Raw genomic sequence first — 26,666 nt, 5'->3', positions numbered from 1 at the left:
TTTAAATGTTTTAAGTCTTATTCCCGCTTTCTTATTTTTTCCACTTGAACACTGTTGTCTACTACAAGGGATTTCGGTGTCATTTTCTACTTGTTCCGTCTTCTTCCTTCTTTCTTGATTAGAAGAAAGTCTTTCATTTTGTTGGTTTCTTTTTCCAGAGATCAAGGAAATAAATACATTATTCACTCCCTTGGGCTTCCTTTTTCTGGCCTCTGCTCTGGAAAGCATGTAAACATGGGCTGCTGCCTTTCCCGCTTTGGGGGAGCTTTGGGCATTCTTATTAAGTATGTGATTAAGTTCCATCACAATTAGCATTGCTTTCTTTAGTTTATTTTTCCTATGGAACTTGGTGAGCAATCAAAATAAAACAAAGTAAGTGAACTATGTACTGTCAGAGAGTCAGCTTGTTGATGTTTTAAAGCAAAGGCAAAATGGAAAGAAAATCAGTTATAGGGGTAGTGAAGGGATTTTGTATTCATGGTTCAACAAACAGGAGGATAATGAGAGCTTTTGAAGAGGCGAGAAGTTTCATGAAACATATTTAAACAAAGGCACTAGGCTAATACACATTTCATTTATAGAAAAGGAAATTGCATGAATCACATGAACATAACCCATCAAGATGTTTGTACATAGAATAATTTTTGAGGGGAAAAAAGTAACTGAAATTTTGTGAAACATTCTATGCATTATAGTGTCTGTGGAAATACTACAAAATATGTAAAGGAATTATTTTTTTTGAGAATAGAGGCTAAATCTGTAACACAATAAATGCTCATAGTGAAGAAAGGTACTTCAAACACAGGATAAAGTTGAGTGAAATCCACCTACCTTGCAGACACCCTAGGCATTACATAGGGCAGCACAGCAGAGGCTCTATTTGCTCACAAAGGGGGCTGAAAGAACGAATAATGAGTATTAAGCTGCTGGCATTGCTTCTCAAGCAAGAGGGTTCATCTGAGCTCAGTAGTCATGTAAGACTAAGGCAGTTTGGAGTCTCATAACAAAGCAGCTGCCTGGATCCCCCCTGCTGCAGCAGACCTATGCACTGGCACCTCCCACAGGGACAATCTGTCCCCCAAAAGCTTTGAATTCATGTCCAACTTTACTTGCCCAGAAGTTAGATGCACTGAATTTCCCACTGATTTTCTTTCTGACCACTCACATAGAAAATGAGTGCTGAGATGAGTGTGTCACATTAGGGTGCCCTGCAACTGCTGCCCTGGGCAGCCAGTGAAGCTCTGCACTCACATGAGGTTGCTGAGCAAGGTGGAGAACAGGCTGTGGAGCTGCATTGTGAATTGCCTGGACTTCAATTCCCAACACAAACTCTCAATTTTGATAATGATAGTTAAAAACTATGGCTTAAAGTAACTCAGCACCTGTGAAAATTACACCACCCTCCAATTTTCACCTTGAGTCATACATTTAAGTGAAAATCAATCAGACATTTTTTCCAAATCAGTGTGTTTTTAACCAAGTCAAAACAATACTCTGCTGTAACATAGTAAATGCAAGTCATATGCAGGCTATCAACTTCAGGCACCTTTTGAGATTTTTCCACACTGTATTGGTTTTGCATGGCCTGGTTCTTGGTAGTGGGGGGAGCACAGAGGTGGTTTCTGTGAGAAGGTGGGTTGTCAGCCTCAGCAAAATTATTTATATCACTCACATAAAGAACTCTAACTACCTCTTGCACAGTCAGAGTAAGATCTAAGTGCTTCTGAAGGCTTCCAAAAAACAAGTCAAAAGGTCTATGTTGGGATCACCGTACCATCACTATGTCAGAAGCACTTCCATAGGATTATTCATTGTGTTGGCACACACATTTATTAATGCTGGATTGTTTTTGCTAGCATATTGCTGTTCCCAGGAAACAAAAAGTAAAAAAATCTTTTTTATTTTGTTTAACAGGCAGATAATTACTTGAATGTTACTGATACTGAAAGCAAGGAGCTATGAGAGTGATCAGAGCAATGTCAATTTTCTCAATGCCAAAGCATGTTATTAAACAACAGAAAACACTTCTAAGAAAGGACACATACTATTTACAGAAATAATAAGTCAAGCCTTATGAATAACTTTTGCACAGAGTCATATGAAATGCAGCTACAAACTTGTGGGTATTTTGTTGGTGACATATAATGCTTTAGAACAGCCTAATTTTTTTGCCCATTCATTTGTGGTGATCATAAATTACTAGAGTTTGCATGGAAAATGCATAAATACTGCGAAAAACAGGGAAATATCAAGACAATTTTACTGTCTTGTGCATGCCTCTTCTATTTCTTGGTAATTCCTGCTTTGCTGTGTGATTAAATCAAAGACTGTTTGGGAAGAAAGAAGAAGAAATTAAAAAGCAGCAAAGACCAGACAGTAGCCCAAAGTAAATAATGTCAAAGATTATAAGACAATGGCAGATGCCTCATCAGTTGTGATTCTTTGTTTAAGATCAAAACACATACTGAATTCTAAATAGGCTGGTGCTAGAAAAAGGTCTGGATTGTCAAGTGGACTGACAGCCCTGCTTAAAGAGATGTGCAGGGGTTTGTCTAAATGTGTATTAAAGGACATTTCAGGCATTGTTTAGGCCATATTCCTGAGCTGCCCATGGAACAGACTTGAAAGCTGCTTAGCTTGTGGTAGAGGTAGCTGGAGAGAAAGAGAGATGAGGGGTAACCCTAGGAAAGACTGGCAGCAAAGCCAGGCTCATGCAGAGCAACTGCTGCCCACAGTTCTTTGTGGAACCCACTTGGAACATGGGGTGCAGCCACCCCAAAGGAGAGCAGAGGACACAGACAAAGGGTATGGGGAAGGATGTGGATGTGAGCAGGGCTAGGCATGAGCTGGCACTGGGGGGTCTAGCTGCCCCACTAATGCCTACGAAGGGCTCTCTCTGGGAACAGACAGCAGCTTGGAGAGCATAGCTTAGCCCCATCTGGGAGCTGGCAGAGGTTTGAACAGCTGGATCTGCTAAAGCAGCCAAACTGACCCCAATTCAGCCCTGACCTCAACGATGAACTTGAGAGGGACAGAAAGCATACAAGTACATCTCACCTCGTAACTATGTGGTACACAACATGAGCTTCCACTGGAAAAATTGGTAAGAATGTGAACTTTGATTTCAGTGGTGTTTTAAGCTGGAATTTTTTTCTCCAAATTGCTACTATGCATTTCCCAAACTTTTTCCCAGGTCTGCTTAGTTTCCTAAAGAAACATTTATGTTTCCCGTGGGAATCAAACAAGGCTATAGCTTTTCACAAGCTTTATTGACCTGTGATGTTGAGTATCTGCCATAATGAAGGAAATTCATATCAGTGGAATATTGGAAGGAAGAAAGGTGATTTATTAGGAGCAGCATCTCTTATTAAAGCTGGCTTAAATTTATAAGAATTTTCCAGCATCTGTCTAAAAATTTTGCAGAGTTTTTTATTCACAAGGGAACAACATGAAACACTGTAATTGCACCACACAGTTCTCAAAACAGTTTTGCAAAGATATACTTGGGTAAGAAAGCCCTTTTATTAATGACACTGTACTTGGCAAAGGACCCAGGAGCCGTATCCGTGAGACAACCATACAGAAACATGTTTATTTTAAACTTTCAGGTTGGAGTCTCCTGTTTCACTGGGTTTAGACAGCTACAGCTCTTGTGATCTGAGCAGTATTTTTCCTAATTTATACTGGCACAACTGAATAGATTCAAACATTAGAGAGTCATTGGAAATACCAATAGCATAAAAGGCTCGGGTTTTAATATGGCACTTAAAAATGAGCTCGGAGATTTCCTCACTGGAAGAGGTAACTGGAGCGGCTGATCAGATGTGACACCTGGAAAGTTAGTGTTGTGGAATATTTAGCATGTCCTGAGATGGTGGTGTGATAGGTAGTGTATATACCTATCAAATTAATTATAAAGTTTATTTTAGCTAGTCACATTTCTGGACAGGGATCCAAATGTTATTGAGGGAGAATGGGTGGAGAGATGTATATTTTATCAATAAGATAAGCCAAGTCAGGAGTGAAGCTCACAAAAGAGTGCAAGGAAAAAACACTCCTGGCATCATTGCAGTCATGACTTACAGTAATAGCACTTCAAAGTTTTGTATGAAGATTTCACTTTTACAGTTTAAAACTTAATTTTTAATGGTTGCATTTGATTGTTTCACGTGGACTAAAACATTGGCTATAAGCCATCTTTCTTTATTAAGTTGATCTGTCAAAGATGAATTCACCTGTTATTAAAAGCTACAGATGTTTCTCATAAACGTACCAGTTCAGCAAGAGCGATGAAAAAAATATATATGCTCCCAAGGGTAATGAACTAGCCAGATTCATTAAAAAAAACCCAACCAAAAAATGTGCATGGCTAAACATTAAATCTATGAAGAAAACAAAGCAGTAATACCAGTTCCTGAAGATGCTGTACAAAACTGTTTATGCCAAGATGGCATCCCTATTCGATTTAGAAGGTACCATGACATTTTCAGGCACTTTTGACTGACAAATAATATTTTTCATCTTTAATCTGCAGTCTTCCTGAAGAAGGAATTTGAAAGAATATCCTGTAATCATTTGTGTCTGACTGTGCTTCAAATCTGCTTATAATTTAAACCCCTGAAATTATTTACTTGAAGTGTTTCTGAATGACTAAACCCGTTGTTTTAAATAACAGCATGAATGTAGGCAGCAACCTAGGACTGGGAAGAAATCTCCTCTGTTATTGAGGGTTACTGAATCCAATCTTTTTTTCTCTGTTTCATGTCACTCATTTTACACTCTCTTCGTCATGAAGCAGAGACGCTTACATTAAGAAATACACTGACCTTAAGTGAAATTCTTCTGAGCACTTCGACTTTATGCAGTTGAAGAAAGATGATTTGGGAGGAAAAGCACCTACCCCAAAGAATTTTCCTGTAGTTCACGTGCCTTTGAAATATAGATGATGTATGGGCATCCATGACCCTGCCCTTCTTGCTCCATTTGCATTCCAGCACATTTTAAGTTTGTAAACCACTTAGTCATGCATCAGTACCTGTTTTATGTATTGAGTACAATGGACACTTCTGAGATTTCCAGCTAATTCCCAGATGGCAACTCTGCAAGGTGGTGTTTAGGAAATGTAAAGGATCCACTTTTTTTTACAGTAACTTGGCTTAAGTCCCTATGACAAAGGAAGCCTGGAATACCTGGCTCTGAGGTTTAAGGTGGCAATTATTCATTCTTGGTAAAAAAGTATTTTGTTTATTTTCACCTATAATAAAGTGTTGGGTCATTCCACAGCCTGCTTATTAAATGAAATGGATATTCTCCTTTGTCTTCAATGCCAGGTTGATCCATAGTGGTAAAACTGTAATAATATAACTTCAGTATCTTCTGATTCTGCCATTGCATCTGTTAGTTCACTGCTTTCCCATAAAATAGAGAATGTGATAAAAAACCATGGGATATCAGGAATAACATGCTGGTGCTCAGCTATTAATTAGTTTGAAAAATATTAGGGCATTCTTCCTTTCTAATTTTTACAAATTACTCTGGGACTACCCCAGCATTTTATGACACAAGCATAGACACACACAAGTGCATCATATAGTTAATAAACTGATGGAGGTCTGTCATACATAGTCCTTCTTTTTCCAGAAGCATTGTTGCAGGCTGCTAGAAAACAGCCTACACAGTAAGCAAAGAGATTTTTAAATTTCTCTAATTTAATCTGCTCTTGTCTTTTGCAGCTGACACCAGTCTTGGAACAGATGATGTTTATGATGACAAAGGGTGCCAGTGTGATGTGTCTGTAGAAGATCTCACCCCTGCTCTTAAAACTGTCATTAGAGCTATCAGGTAAGTAGAAAATACTGAATGAATAAACACTTGAATTTCCTTTATTTAAGGTACTGATAAACTGCATATCAATTCATAAAATGATAGTTAGTTGAACTAATTATATGTATATATTCATTACATAATTAACGCTAATATATTATGCTTCCTTTCTATTTTAGTTAAATTAAAACATTTTATCAGTTCTGTATCAGCTTTTCAATATCTAAATGTTACATGATTTGACACAGAAAAGAGAGTAATGGATGCTGTCTTCCATTATATTTTATGCCATTGAAACTACAATTTGATGTACTTTTACTGAGTATGTGTCACCTTGCCTGGAAAAGTTATTTCCTTTAAAAGTGTAGGGTTTTATTGCATTTCTATATTCCTGAGACTGTCATAGGACGTTTATTGCAAATTTCTTCTGCTAAGAAGAGAATAATTACATTAATTTAATTGTGAAAAGTCTTGCCTACTACTAGCCACTAAACTAAATATAACCCAAATAATTTAAAACAAAGTCTCCTTTTCCAAGAAAATAGTAAACTGCATTGAAACTTATAAAGTTACCTGCATTGAAAGTTTAAACTCACCCTCTTGAGACTGCCAAGGCTATTTATCTTCCAAAGTATTTTGAAGTATAAGTCCTGACAGTCAAAATTCCCACTATGAGGCGTACAGCAACAAGCAAGGAGAGCTCAAGCATTCCCTGTCTGCTAGCAGCAAACCTCAGGTTATCGCTGGGGGTCACCCCACTGGCTCTGCATCACATCAGTGTCCAGCACCTTCTTGGGTACAGGAAGGTAGCCAGACAGACAGGCAGCAGCTAAAAGGAATTTCTGCAAAAATCAATGGAAAGACAATGTCTTCCTGTACAGAAACCCCTGCCTGAGTTTTCTCAGTACCATAGGAAAAAAAACTTGAGCTTTTTATCACATAATTTCGTGCAGTGATAACCTATGGGCTACTTGTATTTCCTTCTCCCTTTCCATTGAGTAAAATGGAGATAGTGAGTAAGGTTGTTCCTGAAACTTTTCTACTGGCACAGAGAGCTTGATTGATCATTTGCAGACATCTTTTCCCACCATTTTCCAACCTGCCTGGAAATGACCTCACAGGACAATTCAGGTACCAGGCCTGTGTCCACAGCCACTGCAACTGGGAAGCCAAATGTCACTGCTGAATACCATCTCTTGCCAGCAATGTTTCAGCAGGTGACAGAAGTCCTTTTTTCACAATGGAAACCCAACCACAAGGCAAGCCTATTCACTCAAATGGAAAATGCTCACATTAGGAACAGTCAGCATAATCCATTGACTTTGGTGCCAAAGATGTTTCTCTGTGATGCTGCATTTTAAACAGGCTGGATAACTCTTGGATCCAGGTGCACCTTGCCACTTGTCCTGGCAAAGGATAATCATTCTTCATACTGTCCAAATTCGTTAAGACTGACTTCACATTTTAATACTTATTTCATGGAACCCATTTTCTAGGGGGCCACTGGATTGTTCAATGCACCATCTGCATTTTTGCTTGGTGCTCTTGGTCATTATCAGCTCAAATGGAAAGTAACCAAATGTGAAGGATATAGGTGGGAAAATTTCTCCACAGTACATTTCTTCACTACACAGAAATGTTCTAATAAGAGGAGCAAAGGTGCAAGATTTTATTATTTCAGGCATGTACTATTTAATTGATGAGAATCAAATTTTTATATTATATCCAACTTTTACTCTGCATGCCTGGCCTTCTAGAAAAACATCTCAGGTCACCACTGAGGCTGAGAGTAAGAATCTTCACTTGCCATCGACTACCCATTAATCTCTCCCATCTCCCTGCAAATTTTAGTGTTTTGCAAGATGACAAGTGACACACACATCTTGCTTCAGAAACTTACCTTTGTTTGACATCTGTAAGGCAGTAATATGCCATGATCTTGAGACTTCTGTATATGCTATACTTTAATCTCTCAAAATCAAGAGACTGATAATTCAGTTCATCAGGTAGCTGATACACCTCTTTCTGATTATTCAGAGTATCTGTTACCAGACTACACTGGGATCTATGCAAACATCTGAAGAAGGATCTGAGACTCTATATAGTAACTAGAATTTCAAGATGATAACATCTGCCTATATGGAAACTTTGTGCCTCATTTTGAAGTTTGTTTTTAGAAACAGCTTTGAATTGCAAAGGCAGTGGGGGAGGGTGAAGGCTGGTTTTCCTTTCATGCTGGTATACAGAGGCAGGCAAAGACAGAAGGCACTTGCATTGGTTTATGATGCACTAGAAAAAGACCCCAAATATAAACACAGACAGTTGAATCCATTTTTGATGCATCAACTTGAAAAATTGCTATAAGGGAGTCCGATTATTTTTTCCTGCTTAGACCTGGGTATAAATTGTTTTACAAAGACACAAATGGCACTTTTATTTTCAGTGGAAAAGAAATTAACAAAATTAATTCATGCCTGTGGGTTTATAGAGGTAGGTCCTCTCTCAGTTTTGGGATTATAACATTTGGGGTGAGACTTTTTTTCTGTGCAAGGTGCCTAAAATATGCTGCTTACTCTCAGGTTGCACAGCCTTGAAATAGCAAAAGACAAAAATTGGTTTATTTATAATTTTTCATTTTGGTAATTTCAAAGTCTACTATGTCAGTTTTGACCTTGTTTACTTATATATTTTCCAGGACTACTTTATTTTTCAAAGCAGCTTTTTAAGCAAACAAACCCCCTAACTTTTTTTTGTTATAGCCAAAACAAAGGATGGAGAAAACAGTCCTTTCCTGAAAAAGTTCTCAACATTTTGGTCCTTTCCAAAAAGACAGGACTCTCAACTAGTCCTACTGAAGACCCACCAGGCAAACCTGTCTGGTAACATGTCAAGATCCCAGTCTGCTCTCAAAGCCTCCTAAACAGAGTCTTTTATCTCATGTGCTGCCCTCTCCACCTCCTCTTACTCCAAAAGCTCTCTGTCAGGAAAGCTCAACTGAGGGATAGGGAAAGTAAGGAAAAGCTGCTTGATGGACAATGTTGGGTGAGCAGGGAACAGATGGGCAGTGTGGTGGAACATGGTGTGCACAGCAGCGCGCCTTGGGCCCAGTCGGGATCTGTCCTGCTCATCCATGGCCTCCGGCTGGGATCCGAGCCGTGCACAAAGCAGTCCCTGCTAACAATGCACTGAGTCTGTGTGCCAGCAGGGTCTTCAGCACTACTCAACCGTCCCCAGACTTGTTGTGAACAAAAAGCCATTAATAGGCTGCAGAGTTCCTGGAGACTAACAAAAAACATTGCCTTTTCTAGCCTAGCTAATTCATAATGATGAATGTGTATAAAAGAGACTAAAAGGAAGATTAGGATACCTTGTTTCCCTATATTGTGATATCTCTGATCATTTTCCACAGCAAGAAGCACTCATTTCAATAATACTTTCCACATGGAAATGATGGAATTACTGTACTATTTATGGAATATAAAATGAGATTTGAGAAGCATAAATAAATATGCAATAGAAAATAACTGCAATGGCAGGAAGATGAAAGTAGTGACCTAATAGGTCTTTTCTCTCTTTAACTCTAGTGATTGCAAAGATATGTTTTCATTTGGTGCTAAGAAAAAAAAATAACTGTGGCTAAATGTAATGAAACTTGAGAATTCTAGAGCTGATAAGCTGTATAGTTGAACAGTCATACATATTTAACAGACAAAGATGGAAAATATAATTTACCATTTATGTTCAGTCTTTACAATGTTCCTGAAACACCTATAAAATGTATTTTTAGTAGCCATTTTGAATTTGTTCAAAGTAGTGTTTCAGAATCCCCTTTTTCCTTTAAATCCAAACACATTGTTTATTTTCTGCCAGATGGTATTCAGAGCCTAGGCAAGGCTTTTATACATGTGTTTGGCTAGGACAGCGCTGTACTTGGGGGAAAATCATGTTTCTGGCTGCTAGTCAGGTCGAGACACGAGAGAGAAGACAATTTTGACTCACTTGCCTCACATGTAGTAGAACTGTGTCTCAAACACCTTTGTCTGCTGGCCTCTGTGTTGGATCCTGATCTCTTCTACACATTACACTTTACCAGGAAGAAGGGATATTTGGCAAGGTAAGCGTAGTGAGACAGAGGCACCAGCACAGCTAAATCTCTATGCACCTGCCTTCCTGTTGTTGTAGGTGAGCAAACAACCTGTGGTTACCTCACCTGGCTATGGATAAAACAACCTACCTGTCTTTTAATAGTCAAGGCAGCAACCACGTATGATTCCACTGAATCCCAGTAGAATGAAGCTCCGTTTCTTCCTGAGATTATGACACAGCTTTGAAAATAATGGCATGAGTTTGACAGGGCTGCACCAAGGATTAGAGATGCTCTACCTTGGTGCCAGCCTCAGGAAAGTACACTAAATGACAAGCAAAACAGTTTTTAATACTGGAACAGGCATCATGAATGCAAATTAAAATGCAGTGAATGCCAGGGAAGATATGCAACATGCACATACAGAAAGCAGTGTCATTTTGGAGCAAGGCTGGTCCTGCATCCAAGAACAGATAAATGAAAAAATGGGTGCTGCTCTTGGCTGCTATGGGTCAATATGACAAAAGTTGGTACTGGACCTGTAACTTTCCACAAATTATCGGGGTACATAAAGATTAGTGGGACCTGTACTTTAGCTATTAATTCTACACAAAGCACTTTTATGTATTGGTCTGCTTCAACAGACTATTTTTTTTTCTGCTCTTCTCTGGATGTATGACTGAAACAAGCTACTTCTTATGACTAACTCTTACCAGAACACCGTCATGCTTGTGTTTGGGTGTGTTTACAACCGCGTATCGTCTATCACATTAGATTTCAGTTATAAAATGCCACCTCGCTCATGGCATAGAGCGATTTAAACAGGCAGAGGAAGTTTCACAAAGGCGCGGGGCCTGCACGGCCTCGCCCTCAGCAGCGGCGGCGGCGCCTGTGACGGGCCTTGCTCGCCCCCTGCTGGCGCCGCTGGGAAGGGCAGCCCGGCCCCGCCCGGCCCCGCCCGGCCCGGCCCGGCCCGGCCCGGCCCGGCGCTGCTGCTCCGAAACACTGCGGGCGCCTCACTCGTTGGTCATTTCGCCTTTTTGTACGGACAGGTTACCTGCAACTGCCTTTGTTTTTATCCCACAGGAACTCACAGTCTGCGTAGTTGTACATCATCTATCAGGGCGGGTGTCCAAACATAAGGAATCGTGCAGTGGTTTGGATAAAAGTGACCGTAACAACCATTTAGTTCCGACCACCCTGCTATGGGCAGGGACGCTTCCCACTCGGTCGCTCCAAGGTTGCTTGGGTCTTGAGATCAGCTTGCTCCAAACCCCATCCAACGTGGCCTTGAACACTGTCAGGGATGGGGCATCCACAACTTTCCTGCATGATCTGTTCCAGAGCCTTACCACCCTCACAGTAAATTAATTACATAGTGATTTCAAGATACGGGATGCCAACTGATTTTATAAAACTGACACGAAATAACTATGGAGATTCAACCAAATTTAATAATTAAGAAGCAGCTGCAAGGCTCCATCACAGCAAAGGATTCTGTTTTTCCTTTTCTTAATTAACTTGCGGGCTTTTAAAATGAGTTTTTTAATAGTGCAATATTTTTTGTACAGTTTATGTAAAATTTTGTGTGCTTGAACAAAAAGAAGTAAGCAATATGGGTCTGTTCCAAACCCTGCTGAAGTTAATTAAGATGGAATCACATGAGCTAATACCTAAACAAGAAATAGTACAGTTACAGCTCACTGTAGTGTAGTACAGATACAGCTGTGATGCTTCCAATTCTGTTTGACTTCTGAACATTATAAACAAACTGCCTTGATAAGCAAAAAAAGTGTTATAAAGCTGCAAAGTAGTAATGAAGACTTTTGTGCTAACTGATTAAGAAGCTTCCATGGTTCTTAATAATAATTAGTCTTCTGCCTCTTCCCTTGTAAAATCACCCACTTGTGGTAAATTCAGTTGTTTTCAATTATGCCAATAATCATCTGGCTCTTCTTTTCTAATAGAGTTTCATGTTTTTACTTGATTAAATGCATGAAGTAAAACATTGTGACCAATGAAACATAATAATAGTAACAACAAAACTATTATGCTGTTTTATATGTCAGCTGCATGATTCATTCTTCATAACCTCAATAAAAAACTAGATTCAGAAGATTAGGCTGTCACAGTCCTATAAACCAACATCTTGGCATAATTTGACAGCTAAAAAAAAAATCTGCATCCCAGATTCATCACAGCTTCACAGGCTTCCAGATTACAAAAGATACCAAAAGCCATTGGTCTGCAGAACCCGCTGGTAATGCGAAAGAGAAAAGCCCATGATCCAACATATTTGAAAGTGCCTGGAGATCAGTCCTGAAGTGTCAAGTTGATGGACTGCTCCTAACAGACCTTTTCCACTTTTAATTTCTATAATCAGAATCATAGTTCAAGTTCTATACCAGTGACAAACAATCTCTTTTTTAACTGAAAGTCACCAGAATGGGAAATACCAACAAGCTAAGTACTGTGAGAAAAGGCTGACATTACCTGTAAGAATATTTATGTACGATACAAAAATCAGTAGAGGATCACTATACACTATCAATACAACTCTACATACCTATTATCATAACATCTGTCCTAACTATATGAAGAATGACTTTTCTAAATTCCACTGAAACATTAATAATCTATTTTTATCAGAAAGTGAGAACCATGTTTTGGGTTTTATTATAATTTGTTGTCTTACAGCTGCTAAATACATATCATAATAAACCCAGAGGGAATATATTATCATGAATATTGGCATTTGGGATACAATACCAATTTACAGTGTCTGCTTTTTCAATTGCAATAGATAGCAAATATCATCAGTCTGGCCCTAATGGGAATTCATAAGCTCTGCAGCACAAGCCAGCATGGCTAATACACCTGATCCCTTGTTTTCTCTCCCAGTCCTTATGTAAACCAAAGAAAATTTCATGTTCTACCAGCTGACCAGGCAAATCATCTCACTGTCATTTACTTTCCAAATTTGTCATTTTTATTGTTGAAAATTTGTGATTTTATATCAAGCTTTCTATTCTAAGAAGAGCTACTCAGGGGATATCACATGTTCATGTGACATATCACAGAAACTTGTGCAAGACTCACATAAAAATATGTATGCCATTCATCAATTTTGCATATTTACTGTTACCTGAAAGCTTACAATTCTGCAGTAAAGTTCAAGGAAAAAATCGTGAATGCTAATTAAGCAATAACTCTTATATATTCCAGTAGGGAACAAAAACTTCTCTTCAGCTTGCAAAATTTGATCTAAAGTCAGCTAAATAAGTTGAAAATAAATATTTAGGCCTGAACATTAACTAAAAAATAAAAACTGATGAAACTTAATAGGGTGCTTTTTTTTTCTTCCCACAAAGAGAAGAGCAAGGAACTTAAAATTAACTCCAGAACAAGAATACTGAAATCGATTCACTAAAGAAATCTTCCCTGTAATAAGAACAGAAGTATCTTATGCCCAAATGTAGCTGACATGATATCTCACTCATGTCAGTGAAACTAATCCCACATTTAAATCAGGCATATCTTTCATATCAAGCACCTAGCATAAGAAAAGTCGAACAGGTATATACTGATACACTAAACCTGCTCTGCAGTCTTTAAAACAGCGTTACCTGGTCTCTTAAACAATTCAAAGACATAGCTACAGTTCATTTGTACTTAAAAAAACAACCATGTCAAAGTTTACCTGCACGAGCTGTATTGAATATACCTTCCATTTAAAAATAAGCTATCAAATTTTGTCAGTGAAATATACCTATGGTTCCACAACTGTTGAACATTAACCTATAAAATGCTTTTCCCCCACAGAATTATGAAGTTTCATGTTGCAAAGAGAAAGTTCAAGGAAACGCTTCGCCCTTATGATGTCAAAGATGTCATTGAACAGTATTCAGCAGGTCATCTAGACATGTTATGCAGGATTAAGAGTCTTCAGTCACGGTAAGGAAAGAATTAGTTACACTCTGCATAAGCATCTCATGTCATTCACTGCATAAAGTATATTGGCAATGTTTGACATTTCTGTGTTATGCAGCCTCTCTTTCTGTGAACACAGCTGAGCCAGAAATTGAACTGTGGGCAAAATCAAACAAAAAAACATGTAACCAAATTTATCTCAGAAAATGGAAGTCTGAAGAACAGAAAAGGTAATCCTTTATCTGTAAAGTCCATTTGTGAACAAGGACTTTAGTCAAAAGGCTGAGGAAGACATTGAGAACTGCCTCTTTCCCATCCCATACTTCCTCTTTTCACATAAAAGAAATTGAGAACTACTGGTAATGTAGTATTTATGTAGGTTTTATTTTAGAGATTCCCAGCAACAGTAATTAAAAAACCAAACCAAACAACATTACATCATATTTATCATTATCAGAGAAGGTTAGGGATTCCTGCTTCAAACGGACAAGTCTCCCAGGAGTGGATGTTGTTGTTAGGATGGGAGAGCTGGGAATGGCACTGGTATGTTTGTTTCTCCATAACATCAAGCCGTTAAGAGAGGCCACCTCTTCTTTCCCCCTTTCAGCAAGTCTAGTCTTGGCTTTCCCAGATAATGGCTAAGTTCTGGCTCCTGGTTAGTGCCAACAAAAAAGAAAAGCAATCTAATATGTTGAAAAATCATTCAATTTTTTTTCTTCATTTCCCTTAATTAATAAAATTGTTTATCTTCTTCTTTGAGTGCTTTCCTGAAGTACTGTGATTTTTATTTTTAACATATAAATATAGCAAACATTTCCACATTTATGCCAGTTCCAGGAATGGCAACAGCTTTTGGTTTCTCTTACAGCGTTGACCAAATTCTTGGGAAAGGACAAATCACAGCAGATAAAAGAAGCAGAGAGAAGAATCCTGCAGAGCATGAGACAACTGATGATGTCAGTATGTTAGGGCGGGTAGTCAAAGTGGAGAAACAGGTAGAGTGATTATCTGTGTTACTTCATCTTGCTTTATTGCTCATGCCTTTTCTGTGTTTTATTGCCAGTTTCAAAAGCTGAACAGATTAATTTTTTTCTATTATCTGCTTCATTTATACATTGAAATAAAAATTATAGGCATCTTATTACCTTAACCTCCTCTCCCCTTTTCTCAGCTTGCTTATGAAAAATGTACATGGCTTCTGACATTCTTTTTCAAGGGTCAATAGTGTACATCAAGCTACTTCCATTTTTCTTTTCAGCAGTTACATTTTCCCTTTGCTTTGGTTCCAGATATTTTTAATTAGTATTTGGCACTAATGTTGACCTTTTCCTCTTGTATAGGTACAATCCATTGAATCAAAACTGGACTGTCTATTAGATATTTATCAACAAGTTTTGCGAAAAGGATCTGCATCTGCACTCACCTTGGCTTCATTTCAAATGCCAGCTTTCGAGTGTGAGCAGACTTCTGATTATCAGAGTCCATCAGACAGCAAAGATTTGTCTAATTCTGCACAACTTAGTGGATGTGTATCCAGATCAGCTAGTGCCAATCTGCCTCGTGGCCTACAGCTTATACTGACACCAAATGAATTTAGCACTCAGGCTTACTATGCTTTTAGTCCAGCTATGCATAGTCAAGCAACACAAGTGCCAAATGATGGACCTGCAACGGTAAATAATACATCAAACCAAATAAACCAGACAACTAAGCCAGCAACTCCGACAACATTACAAATACCACCCTTCTCATCGATGAAGCATATCAATAGGCCTGAGCCCATTCATATTATTCCTGTAACCACACAGGAAAATATTTCTAATGTCACCGCTTGCCTTGTTGCATCAAAGGATAATGGACAAGTTGCACAGCCTAGTGCGACAAAGGATCTCACATGGAGAAAAAGTCTGGATACAGAAGGGGAACCTTTGCTCTCAGTTAAACCTGTAGCGCAAATGGATTTAGGAAAATCTTTATCAGTACAAAACCTTATACAGTCAACAGAAGAACTGAATATACAGATTGCTGGCAGTGACTCCAGTGGTTCCAGAGGTAGCCAAGATGTATACTCCAAATGGAGGGAGTCAAAATTATTTATAACGGATGAAGAGTTGGAGACAGAGGCAGGGACAGAGACTACTGAAGCCATCTCGCGCCCGTTAGTGGAAACAACTCTCTCTGCTGACTCTCTAAGGACTGGAATATCAAGATCATCTCAAAATATCTGCAAGCCAGGGGATGGTACAGAAGCACTCAATCTGCTCCACGTCAAACTTAAATAACTTCTGGCTTTCTTCATTGGCTGGGTCATTCCTCTAGTCATACATATCATAGCATGAACTGTTTTGAAAGCCTTTTTAATAAGATAAAATCACAAAAATCAGGATGAATCTGCAAAGCAGTTGAATGAGCCCATATTTCCTAGTTGCATGAAAAAGCATGTCTAAGCAATGGCTAACATCCAAATTTACACCTACAGTACAGCAGCCTTTCATGTAGTACAGTAGGTTTAAACAATGAGTTGCCTACAAAGCTAATGCTGCAGGATGTATCAAAAAACAAAAAATTGAGCATTTAGACCTTGTGCTGTTTCTATGGGGCAGAAGTAAAAAAATCTTAAGGTTTAAAGCACTTTGCTTCTGAACTGATTATATATATATATAATGTCCTGATTTAGATGATAGTTTATGTTTACAACAAAAAGATTATCTACAGCTGCTAGCAAGGTACCAAGGAAATGAATAACATGGGGTTAGAAATGGCTGACAGTCACAAGATACACACATTAACTCATCAGTAATCAGTTATTTTTAGCTCTGAAGAACAGTATGTTAATACCTGTCCAGTGCTGTGGCAGAAGTACCTGACACACCACTGTCACATTGTTCTTTATAACAAGAACTAATTTGTTACAAAAGGTTTATATTTTAAGGATTGGGTCTGGCCTCAGAAGTGGATAACGTGGGTGACTGCACTGAAAATTCAAGGGAATATCTCCTTCTTCTAGTCTCATTGAGAAGCTGACTTGTGAATCTGAACCATTTTGGCAGCAGTAGGTGAGGGAAGGAAGCAGGTGCTGCCTTTATTGTAGAAGCAGTATTTCCTTCTTGTGAAAATTTTGGCAATTTTCCTTGCAGTCCCAACCTGATACTACAATAGCACTTTCATAAGGCTGGACAAGAAGGGAAAATAAGGAACTGAAATACAGAGTAAAACTAAAGAGGACAGAAGGGAGAAAGACAACACAGTCAATGGGAAAATAAATAAACAATAATGTGGATTTAGATGGGTAGGAAGGGAAATCATCCCAGAAAATAAAACAAGAAAGGTAAAGAAGGAAAAAGTTACATGTTTGGTTTTTTTCTCACAGATACTGTGTTATTAAAAAAAAAAAAAAGCTACACAGGCAAGGGCTTGTTGCTTTTTTAATAAAAGGGGAAGAGGAGAGAGGGAAAATGGTCCCACTCTTAGCTCAACACTATGTCCCAACTACCGTAATTTCTTATGAACTTTCCAACACAGGACTCACTGACTCCTTCCTGCTATAACCCAAATTTTCAAATTCAAAGCCTGAGCATCAGACTGACCATTCCTGCCTGATACATCCTCTTTTCTTTTCTTACTCTAGCCTACACGTCACTTCTGCTGAGGTGCAGGAGCAGTGTTAGTGCCTGCCTGCACACCCCCAGCAAGGCTTTGCCACTGGGAGAAGCCTTTGCAGACCCTAAACGGGCTTTCACTCTTCCCAGCTGAATGAGGTTTCTGTGTGTTGCCTCCTGCCAGATTGTCACCCCACCTGCACCACAGGCTTGTAGACAACCCAGCTTGGGCTCAGCTTCCCTCTAGCAGCAGGAATATCGAATGTACGGGTGTGCCAGTGCCAGCTCACTCAGGGCAGTGTTTTCTCAAGGCCCAGACCCGCTGGGAACTCGCTATGTACTTCAAAAACATCACTCCAGTCTTAACTGTGGCTAAATGCTGTAGATTGTATTGTGAAGGAGCTGATCTGTTTACTATGAAACCATTGTAACTTATGCTTCCATTTGCTTTACAGAAGTATTCCTGGATGTTACATGAGAACTTTATTATGTGGAAGTACGTGCAAACTGTAGAGTGTATATATTGTGTCATTATACGGGGTCCATGGATGGTACACTGTGTTCCATGGCTTATGCCGGAGCAAACTTCAGTTGTTAAATCCTGAAAGACACCTTGAAGCACAATTTCCTCACCGCTGATTTGCCATATAGTTCACCACATTCAGCCTTTCCTGTTTTCCTTTATGTGCAATCTGACCATACCGAAGCCTGATTACAACAGCAATTTTTTGAGGATAAATACATTTTTTTCCACATCTCAGTTCACTTAACTGTTAACTTATTTGAATGTCTGCAGTTTATCCAGACAGATATGGAAGTTTAAAGTATCGAAAATTTTAAAATTGTAATAGTTTTTTAGGCTACTTTTTCCTTTTTCCTGTTTATGGTGCCTTTCTTGCCTTTCATGTGAAGCCTCCTGCTGACCTAAGAAGCATCAATGTGCTGTCAGGTTCAGTTAAGGAGCAAGCAATTGGGCACATGGCAACTGTGTGTCCATAGTGAAACTCCCTTCCCCTCCTTGACGAGACCGAAAATCCAAGGCATCATGAATTGGACACCACTCTTCCACCCTCATCTGCAGGAGCAGATGGTTGCACCCCCATTGCAGCCGGAAGGCGCCAATGGGAGAACTGAGCAATGGCCCTGCCTGTCCCGATTCTGCACAGAAACAGGGCCTTGGGGTTTGCTGATAATTTATCTCACGGAAACTTGGTATTTTTGCCTTAAATGAGATGCTTGAGTCCTTCTAACTTTAAGTTAATTTATTTAATACAATTTTGTGCACAAAAGAATGAGTTCTATAAATTATGTATGAAAATATTAATGTCTTTACAAAGAACTGATAAACCCAGAAGATCGTATCTTTTCAAATTAAGGTTTAAAATTCTAATTTTTTTTCTTTTATGCTCACCATTATTATTTTTGTAGATGCAAGTCTTATCATATAGGGTTTTTTAACATAATATTGATAGAAAATAGAAAGAGTAGTGAATATATGAGATTTTAAAGAGGAAGAATTGTTTGTTTGGACTTTTATAAGCTTTACTCATATTTCCTCATGAGGAGTTTCTATGCTCTCTCTTTAAAAGACAGTGTCATGACTGACAGTCATTCATCGGTTTCACAAAAGAAGGGCCTGTCTGGCTTTTCTTGTCCTGAGCTCCTTATTAAAGTCCAGCTCATGACAACTAATAAGAATTGTCCATGAGTCAGGACAAAGAATTTTTTTTTTCTGATTTACAATCCACTCCAGAATTGTTTGAAGAGAGAAGTTGAAATTAAGTAAGAGCTTCAGGACTTAAGCCTTATCTAAATAACTGTTTTCTGGTCAGCATGTTCTTCTACCTGAATGAAGAGAGAGCTGAAAAGAATGGTTTCAATGACTATTATTTGTTCAGAAATTTGTATTTGTTCCTGGCTTATATTATCTATACTTTTTATTTAAAAATTAATATGATGTTTTAGCCTAGGGTTCAAGATTGCAAAGATCATACACTTTTATTTACAGTGCCCACAGTTGTTCCATATGTTTTTGAGATACTCCTACTTAGAGTGACTGCTCTCATTGTAGTATGGTGATGAGTAATTCACCTGCTTTTCTGTGATAAGTCAAATCATGCTGAATTGCTGATGTATAGTAGAACATCTGATGTACAGTAGTATTTCTGGATTGGGACCTGCAATCCTTACTCAAGCAAAAATTCTATGGAATTCATTCATTCTATGAAATTCAAGAATTTTTCTTGAATTGGGAACTCAGATTCAAATCCTGATTTTGTTGGGCATCTGTTTGAAGTGAAAATGGTAATATTCCAGTTATTTCCTGAGGAAACTAATACTTAGCTGACTTTACCCTTGTCACATTGACTATATAAAAAATAACGCACAAAATACTGATATAAAAAGGGAAGGAGAGAAGGGACATTTTTTAAAAGCACAGAGAAAATCAGAATATTCAGAAAGTAGGAATAAGCAGGAAAAGAATATATAACAGCAAAGGAATGGAGGAAAAAAGGGTTTAAACACCTGAGGCTAAATTCATCCTTGGATGGCTTCACTGACTTCAATGAATTCACTGCCCAACTGGGTGAAGCTCAGCCTCCATTGGGATAATCACACTCAGTTCCATTGACCTTACAGGAACTGAACCACCTGTACCAGAAGGGAACTTGCCTCTCTGGGCCAACTTTTATCCTGACTTATATGTCATGCAATCCTTTTGGATTCACTGGGTGTGAATGAAATACGGAAAAGAATTTGTCCCAGATATTTCTGCTTCACATTTTTTTTCAAGTGTGTTAATTGACTTTATTCAAATGGATTACAACATCACACAATGTGCTGTCACCGTCTAAAAAGATTAATTTGTTTTTGAAATAAGATTTGTCCCCTGCAACGTCAGTGGAAGCAAGTAATATTTAATATTTTCCTATCCATTCATCTGGATGCAAATGTGGCCATTCACTCAGCTGTGGCCACACACAGGACAATTCGACATATCCAATGCCATCTGCTATTGGAAGCATTTTTGACTTCTTTGAAAGACAAGAAGAAAGTTTCGTAGCAGGCTAAGAAAGCACGATGGCTGCTTCCACTGACACTGCAACATTAGCCAGTACATTACAATGTTAATTGTAAATTCTTGACAAAGTTGAATCCATATTGTTGTTAATAAAAACTACTTGAAAAGTACCGTGACTACTGAGTTTTTTCCTTATATAAAAGATTGTATGGTGTGACCACATATCAGGCAAGAAAAACAATTAAGCTTGCTCATTGGTTTCCTTTTGAAGTTTTGTAATTTTTTAATAAGTGAACCAAAACACTACAAAGGAAGTTTATTAGAATAAAATGTGCAGAAACCAGTCTGACATGTTCAGTTTCTGGTAACTGTTTACAGCAGTTTACTTTCACTTAATGTTGCAACTCCTCTATGAAAATGAGCTTGGAAGTTATTGCTGCCTTCCCTGTTTGATAAAGGGCAATGGATTCAGTATTGGCAATCAGGGACCTGTGTGGGGAGCAGGAGTTCTCATGGAAGGCATATCTGTTATCTCAGTTTAATTTGAGGCCTAGGTGAAGCCGTTTCTTCTGCATTTGCCTGTGAAAGTTGCTGTAGTAGAATGTTACTGCACCAAACCTCAACCACTCATTTGCAACATGCCTCCTTTCGCCACTGTGCTCTTCCTACAGCCTGGCTGAAGACAAGCTTCACTATCTGAGTGTAAAATACTAAATATAGAGAGCCTCTTCTTGTGCTGAAGTCACTGCCTTTGTGGAGGCTTCAAGATTGGACCCAGATATCTCAATGTGCAGGTGATCCCTAGCCTCTCTGATGAACATCACCTTAAGATACTGAAATGTAAAGCCACAGTTGCCAGAAAGGGAGGTTTTCCATGTCAGCCAATGTGAACACTACCAAGCTCTGCCTAAGAATAAACACAGCACAGGAAAAGAAGCAAACGTACACATTCTTTTCTTGTGTTAAAGCACGCAGCCTTGCTTCCTGTGTGCACAGAGCTGTTAGGGAAGGCTCAGAAGACAGCAGAGGGTAGTTTTTCTTGTTGGGTTACCTGGCAGATTGCCACAACTAGGCACAGGTAGGCATATGTATCCATAAAGACGCATAAGTGTTCCGTGTTCAGCTCTGTGCAATAAGAATTCAGGACCCTACTTAACAAGGAAATTTAAACACCCATTTCGCACTTTTTTTTGTGCAATTGAAGAGGTATGTTAGCTCTTTTTTGTTTTCATTTGGTTTTCTCTAATTTTTTCACTGTGATGGTAATGAAGCACTGACACAGTTTACCCAGGGAAGTTGTGGAATCTCTGTCCTTGGAGAAAGTCACAGGCCACCTTGGCAACTGGCTTTTGGTGTCCTTGCTTGAGCAGAGGGGTTGGACCAGATGGCCCCCAGAGGCCTTCAAGCTCAGCCATTCTGTGATTCTGTTTCCAGTATTGTAACAGCTTTAGTACATTGAGTCATATTGAACATAAAATCTTCATTAAAGCATCATCAAGGCTTCATTTGAGATTAAGTATTATGACTTTGCTTAAAAAATCAGACTGCAATGCATCAGCATGACATGAGCCTGAGCACCTGGCAAAATTACACAGTGCCACCCGCACTCCCTTGGCTCCCCTGAGGCTGCCTGCCTTTCCCTTCCACCCTACGGACTTGGGGGCTTCCCACATGTTCTTGACCATGTTCTTGCCTCTGCTGCCTCCTCCTCTCTCTCAGCTAAGCCCAACCCAGGGTCACCCTGTGCCGGCAGAGGAGCAGGGAGAAAATCGGAAAGTATCAGCAATAGTGTGGCCGGCAGGACCGGGGCAATGATTGTCCCTCCAGTACTCAGCACTGGTGAGGCCACACCTCGAGTCCTCTCTCCAGTGCTGGGCCCCTCACCGCAGGAAAAACACTGAGGCGTTGGAGCGAGTCCAGAGAAGGGCAAGGCTGGCAAAGGGTGTGGAGCACAAGTCCTGTGAGGAGCAGCTGAGGGAGCTGGGGTTGCTTATCCTGAAGCAAAGGAAGCCCAGGGAGGCCCTTATGGCTCTCTACAACTGCCTAACAGGAGGCTGTTGCCAGGTGGGGGTCGGCCTCTTCTCCCAGGCCTCCAGTGACAGGACAAGAGGACACAGCCCTAAAGTGTGCCAGGGCCGGTTTAGGTTGCGCTTTAGGAAGAAGTTCTTTGTAGAAAGAGTGAGTGGGCATTGGAACAGGCTGCCCAGGGAGCGGGGGAGTCAGCGTGCTCGAAGTGCTTAAGGAACCACTACACGTGGCAAGGTCTCAAGCACTCAGTGCCACGGTGTGTTTGACACGGCGGTGCTGGATCACGAGCGGGACGCAGCGCTCCCAGAGGCCTTTTCCAGCCGAACCGATTGCGCGATCCCCCATAGAGCCCCGCTCCCCTGCGGAGCCAGCCAATCACAGCTCAGAGAACGGCCCGCCCCGACCAATCAGCGCGCCCCGGGCTTGAGACGCGCCAAATTCCTCCGCATGGGCGGCCGAGCCGGGTGCAGCCGCCATGTCGGACTGGGACGCGAGCAGCGATGAGGAGCTGGGCACGCCAGACTGGCCGCGGGCCGCTGCTGCTGCCGGGACGCTGTGCTGGTCGCCCAGCACCCCTTCGTGGGGCCGCGCCTCCGTGGAGAGCGGCGGGCGATGGGGAAAGGGCACGGGGAATCCTGGAGGGGAAGGGTGGGAGCCGCGAGGCGCTGAAGGCTCCGGCGGCCCGAGGCGGGCGGCGCGGCAGCGGCCGCCCCGAGCTGCAGCCGGCCAGGCTCGGGACTCTGCGGCGCCGCTCTGCTTCCACCTGGATAGCGCCCTCGTCGGGGCTCTCATAGGTAATGCCGGTGCACCCCCGAGCCGGGTGCTTGACCCCTGGGGTAAGCGGGTGGGGAGGAGCCGGTCCCCCCCCGTGCCCTGAGGGAGTGCATCCCTGCCTCCCGTCAGTGTGGCCGCGGAGGGGCCCCTCGCAGTTCCCGTACGTCTCTCTCCGCCTGGGCACGGCAGGCTGCTCTTGCAGAGTGTCTGCCACTGGCCAGGGAAACTTGTCTACCTTAAAGTGATTGAGTTGATGTCTGTTTCTCGAGGCCAGCAGTGTGCAGGTGTTCTAAAGCCCCTCTAGTCACATGGAGGAAGGGTGACAATCTCTTGATCTAGTTTTACTCCTCCATCTCTTCTACTGAAGGGCATTCCCCTACACACAAACCTTGCATTTGTTTAATTGACAGTCTCCAACAGTTTGGTGTCCCAAGTGCTTTTATTTGTAGGTACACACACTCATGAAAGTCTCAGGGTTTGGTCACAAACAAAATACATACAATTAATGTGTAGGTTTGGGCAGTTTGTCCTAAATCTCTGTAATACCTGCTGTGTATCTTTATAACAGGTAGGGGTGGAACTAAAATTAAAGAACTTGAGGATTCTTCAGGTTCCAGGATAAAGGTACCATGTGCTGTATGTTGTCAAGGAATGGGCTCTGTTGGGAACATACTTGGTTTTGTTTCTGTGTAAACCATTTGGAAGAAGTTTAAGGGTGTAACTATAGCTGTAATAATGTCACTGTTTTACAGTTGGTGTAAAGAAAGTGAAATTGAGGGTGCAACTTGTATGCTATGTGAAAAGAGGAAAAAGTTATTGATTTTTTTCCTTAAGTTTGCATTTATTTCCTTCTCTTTTAGAAAAGGGATTAAAGAGCCTTTTCGTAGAACAAGTTAAACTTCAGAGGAAAAAAAAATCAAAAATTGTTTTCAGTATGTGTTCATGTATAATGTTTGTCTTTGCAGTATGGAAAAAAATTCAATGATGTTTTTGAACATAGGTTACAAGAGGAACCTATGAATCTGAAGTAAAGATTTTTGGCAGCATTGATGTACAAAACAAAGCCAAGATGTTGATTGACAATCTTATTACAAGTTCTGGACAAAACTATGTTAGAGGTGGGACAGAGAAAGGTAAGAAATATGAGGTTGGGGGAAAAAATATTACTGACTGTATTCCATATATTTGGTAGTTTGCTGGAGTCTTTTTATATTGTTAGTATTTTGCTAAGTAAGTTAACTTAAACCTCTTAAACTTTGTTCTTGGGCAATGGCATCTTCTTAAAACAGAAATACCAAGATATCCTCCTTTTTTTTCAACTATGGACAGTTTCCCCCTCCCACCAAGCTGCCAGGATTCCATGAAAACCAGTTCTTGTGTGTTTTCATCAATTTTATGGATGCAGAATGTTATACCACCTTGGTTCTTGCATTATCAGTTTGATTCCTCCAAAATAACAGTATTGGCTCTAGTGCAAGTTTTAATTTGGTATCTGTGGAGCATTACAATCCAGTAAACCTTTGTAAAGATAGTCTATAAAGTGCTGATCATAGCATGGGCCATGCTGACTTCCTACTACTTTCAAGGGATGTTAATGTCTCAAGATTTGGTGTTGCACTTCATGCCTGGCTTTACTAGGCTTTCCTGTGGTAGCTGTGTTACATGGATATCAAAATCATTTTTGTGTGTTTGGATGCTGCTTATATTATTGGTATGTCTTGTATGTGCTCCCAACAATTTTTTGCACAGGCAAACACCATCCACAATTGTTGATCTGATTCACTGATGAGGAAGAAGGGATCCAGGAATTTTGTTCCAGCATTAGAATAAGGACTGGAGTAGTTGTGTGTTTCCTTTTTAGAAGTGTCCCAGAAGGTGGATGAGTATGTTTCAAGAGACTAGAAATATTTAAAACTACCTTAGGATTTGTGACAGTGTTATCCCTATGTTTCCTGCCTTTCCACTAAATTTCCACACAACTGTGTTGCTATTTATATCTTCAGGTTAACTGCACTTACTTAGGATGTGTTAATCTCATCAAAAAAGAAGTATAGAATATGACTAGATTGAGGCTTAATTGTGGTGTTGTTGGATGCTTTAGACCTAAGCTTTGCTCTTGTAGCTGTTGAAACTTTCTCTCTGAATATGATCTACTGGTTCCACAAGTTTTTCCAGACCTTGCTGCACAACAAATCTAGTTTATAGCTGGAGGAGAAGCCTGTCATACCCTGTCATTACTTCCTTTAAGTAGCTAATGATGTTGAAATGTTTCCCTTTTTTTATCAAAACTGAATTTGTACACATTTTAGCAATGTTTCAGGGCAGAAATCTGGGAAATAATTTTCCACTTATATAGATGTTTCATATCTATTTAAAATATATGAGGCCTTGCAATAGAAAACGTGTCTGTTTTGAGGGGAGATTTCTCCCCATGGTTTGTTCCATCAAACAGCAGCATTTTGTTACTAACTCTGCAGGAAAAACCTTGGACATTATCAAGCCTGAAAATAACCCAAAGAAACCAGTAATTAACTGGGCCTCTCTTCGAGAAAACAGGGCCAAATATGAATCTATGAAGTGGGCAGGTTAGTTTTACAATTTTGATTGTATTATACTTGTCTTCATGTGGTAAATCTGCTGGAATGCTTAAACGTTTCTGATACTTGCTTTGAGATGACTGAATCTTTCAGAGTCCAACTTAGTGACATATTTGCAGCGAGCTGGCCATGTTAGCATTTCTCAACATGGTTATGGAGGATGCTGATTACTGTGCCAAGACTTAAACCTGCTACTCATGTGGTATTTTGAATGTCACCCTTTGAAAATGGTATTGTTTTGTATGTGGCCACCAAAAAAAAAAAGCCCAAAAATAAAAAAACAAACTAGGAGTTGTTAAATATACTACTGTATGTGTTAGTAGATATTACTTCAGGACTTTAAATATGGGCGAGTGGGTTTTTTGCAGATATTGAAGTGTTTGTCTCAGCCTTCATCTTTTTACATGAGCAATGGTTTTCCATCACTTCCAGCTAGTTTTCTGGCTCAAGGCACTTTCTGGGTCCTGGGCTTTCCATCTTAAGCTTTAGCAGACTTACATTGACTTTGTATAATTTCTTGCTGATTCAAGTGGGATTTTTCTGATTGTTTAAGGCTTGCCTCCAATTGAGAAAAACTTCTACAAAGAATCAGCCAGGACTGCATCTATGTCACAAGAAGAAGTGGAACTGTGGCGGTAAGATAATTTCTTTAGGGAATCACCTGCTTGGCAAAAATTACTATTAAACTAGGGAGACTAGAAAGTGGGAGATGAAATACTGAGACAGAGACACGAATTCTGGGGTCATGTAGCAACTTAATATTTTTAAGAACTCTTTATTGGGAATGAAACAACTAGCAGATGAGATTG

The 26,666-nt window shown here is 40.0% G+C and overlaps 2 protein-coding genes across 3 annotated transcripts in view; both read left to right on the top strand.

Annotated features, from left to right (window-relative positions):
* Positions 1-18,837, top strand: part of KCNQ5 (potassium voltage-gated channel subfamily Q member 5) — a 277,234-nt gene extending 258,397 nt beyond the window's left edge. For both annotated transcript variants that reach the window (XM_030946119.1, XM_030946118.1), the window contains 4 exons: positions 5,733-5,841; positions 13,730-13,861; positions 14,706-14,832; positions 15,178-18,837. In XM_030946119.1, the coding sequence (XP_030801979.1) occupies positions 5,733-5,841; positions 13,730-13,861; positions 14,706-14,832; positions 15,178-16,119 (1,310 nt within the window). In that variant the 3' untranslated portion in view covers positions 16,120-18,837. The remainder of the gene's footprint in view (positions 1-5,732; positions 5,842-13,729; positions 13,862-14,705; positions 14,833-15,177) is intronic.
* Positions 18,838-22,844: 4,007 nt separating this feature from the next.
* Positions 22,845-26,666, top strand: part of DDX43 (DEAD-box helicase 43) — a 21,238-nt gene continuing 17,416 nt past the window's right edge. The window contains exons 1-5 of the mRNA XM_030946527.1: positions 22,845-23,280; positions 23,829-23,884; positions 24,261-24,393; positions 25,738-25,845; positions 26,411-26,492. Of these exons, the coding sequence (XP_030802387.1) occupies positions 22,962-23,280; positions 23,829-23,884; positions 24,261-24,393; positions 25,738-25,845; positions 26,411-26,492 (698 nt within the window). The 5' untranslated portion in view covers positions 22,845-22,961. The remainder of the gene's footprint in view (positions 23,281-23,828; positions 23,885-24,260; positions 24,394-25,737; positions 25,846-26,410; positions 26,493-26,666) is intronic.

Source organism: Camarhynchus parvulus, chromosome 3 (genome assembly GCF_901933205.1).
Source record: "Camarhynchus parvulus chromosome 3, STF_HiC, whole genome shotgun sequence".
NCBI lineage: Eukaryota > Metazoa > Chordata > Aves > Passeriformes > Thraupidae > Camarhynchus > Camarhynchus parvulus.
Note: the sequence above shows the minus strand (reverse complement) of the source record. Positions and strands in the feature narration are given on the sequence as shown.